The sequence below is a fragment of the Austrofundulus limnaeus genome, unplaced genomic scaffold (assembly GCF_001266775.1).
Source record: "Austrofundulus limnaeus strain Quisiro unplaced genomic scaffold, Austrofundulus_limnaeus-1.0 Scaffold488, whole genome shotgun sequence".
Taxonomy (NCBI): domain Eukaryota; kingdom Metazoa; phylum Chordata; class Actinopteri; order Cyprinodontiformes; family Rivulidae; genus Austrofundulus; species Austrofundulus limnaeus.
Genome location: NW_013952890.1, coordinates 114,178 through 115,760, shown reverse-complemented (window position 1 = coordinate 115,760; position 1,583 = coordinate 114,178). Strand labels below are relative to the sequence as shown.

Sequence of the window (1,583 nt, the reverse complement as noted above, 5' to 3'; positions counted from 1 at the left end):
TTCGATATATTTGCTTGTATTTATGCATTTGTGGCTTTATAAATTCTCGGAAGCATTCTAGATGAAATGATTTGATTAAAATACGCTTAACGTGCAATTAACATTTGTCTTTTCTTACGTCAAGCATCTGGGTGTGAGAGAAACACCGGGACACACTGATGGGTGTATAACCCTGGTGTTGTGTGATAAAAGCATGGCGTTCACCGGGGACGCTCTGCTCATCAGAGGCTGCGGCAGAACCGACTTCCAGCAAGGTACACACGTTTTTATTTATCTTTGTGTAGATTTCTTTAGAAAATAACTTAGACCTGTAGATGCATTAGGTGRACACCAGGGGGCAGCATTGAGCTGTTTTTCTAACAACTTTAGACCTACCCTTGCACTGCTGCACACTACAACTTCTTTTATTTCTGAACTGATTTTAATACACAAAATAAAGTTTTATACACATATTATGACTTAATGAACAGTTTTTTATATATATATTACATAAGTTGCAATTTATTCTTTGTCTATTTTAGGTTCTTCTTCAAAGCTCTACCAGTCAGTCCATGAGAAGATCCTATCACTGCCTGAGGATTGTCTCCTCTATCCAGCACATGACTACTTAGGTTGGTTAAACTATTTCAAGTTTTTCTTTCACTCTCAAAGAGGTCAGCACAAATAGATAAAGTGTTATTGTCAAAGGGCTGTACAAACTTATTCAAGTATCAATAAAGCACATGATGTCATACTAAGCTGTTTGTTTTTGTGTGTGCATCAGGTCAGACGGTCTCTACAGTTGGTGAGGAACTCAAGTTTAACCCCCGCTTGACCAAGCCCTTGGAGGAGTTTGTGAAGATCATGGATAATCTGAACCTCGCCAAGCCAAAGAAAATTGGTAATGAAACAGTTTAACAATCCACCACTGCTGTTCTCTAGTCTACTTACTTAGTTTGAAACCATTTAAAATTACTCTGTTAGAAAGTTGGTCATAATGATCTGGCTGATTTCTATAACTTGTCTAGGCAAAATAATAATAATAAAAATTCTGAAATCCTTTTTTTCCCTGCTTTACAGATGTAGCATTACCAGCTAATATAGTCTGTGGACTACACGACGTCTGAGAGCCCTGCAGAGCAGAACAACAACATATAAACAGTGACGTATCAAATGATTAACAGGATTTGACAAAAAGGCTTTTTTTTAAATGGTTGTATTGGTTTTTCATAAAAGAAATAAGTTTGAATCACTGTCATTTGGAATGCAGCTCTTTAGGTTTTTGTCTTTGTTCTTAAAATAAAAATTGCTTTATTGACTATTGTAAATGTAAAGAGATAATGTTGTAATATATGTGAAGAAAAACACTATTTGTTTGTATTATGCTTAAGTTAAATGAGGAATACTTTTTTCTCTGGTTAGTTGTTATAAACTGTAGAGTTGATAAGAAAGTTGTTAAGATCAGAAACAAAACTATAAAAAGGCCAAATTAGATTTGATTTGGTATTTATGAATTTATTACTGATGCAATCAACTTCTTCTCTCTCTCTCTCTCTCTCTCTCTCTCTCTCTCTCTCTCTCTCTCTCTCTCTCTCTCTCTCTCT

The 1,583-nt window shown here is 35.3% G+C and overlaps 1 protein-coding gene across 1 annotated transcript in view; it reads left to right on the top strand.

The window, feature by feature from the left end:
• ethe1 (ETHE1 persulfide dioxygenase) overlaps positions 1 to 1,573 on the top strand; it is a gene marked incomplete in the record, with an annotated part of 4,223 nt that extends 2,650 nt beyond the window's left edge. The window contains 4 exon segments of the mRNA XM_014025617.1: positions 125 to 254; positions 522 to 611; positions 764 to 880; positions 1,060 to 1,573. Of these exon segments, the coding sequence (XP_013881071.1) occupies positions 125 to 254; positions 522 to 611; positions 764 to 880; positions 1,060 to 1,106 (384 nt within the window).
• Between the last annotated feature and the right edge of the window lie 10 nt (positions 1,574 to 1,583).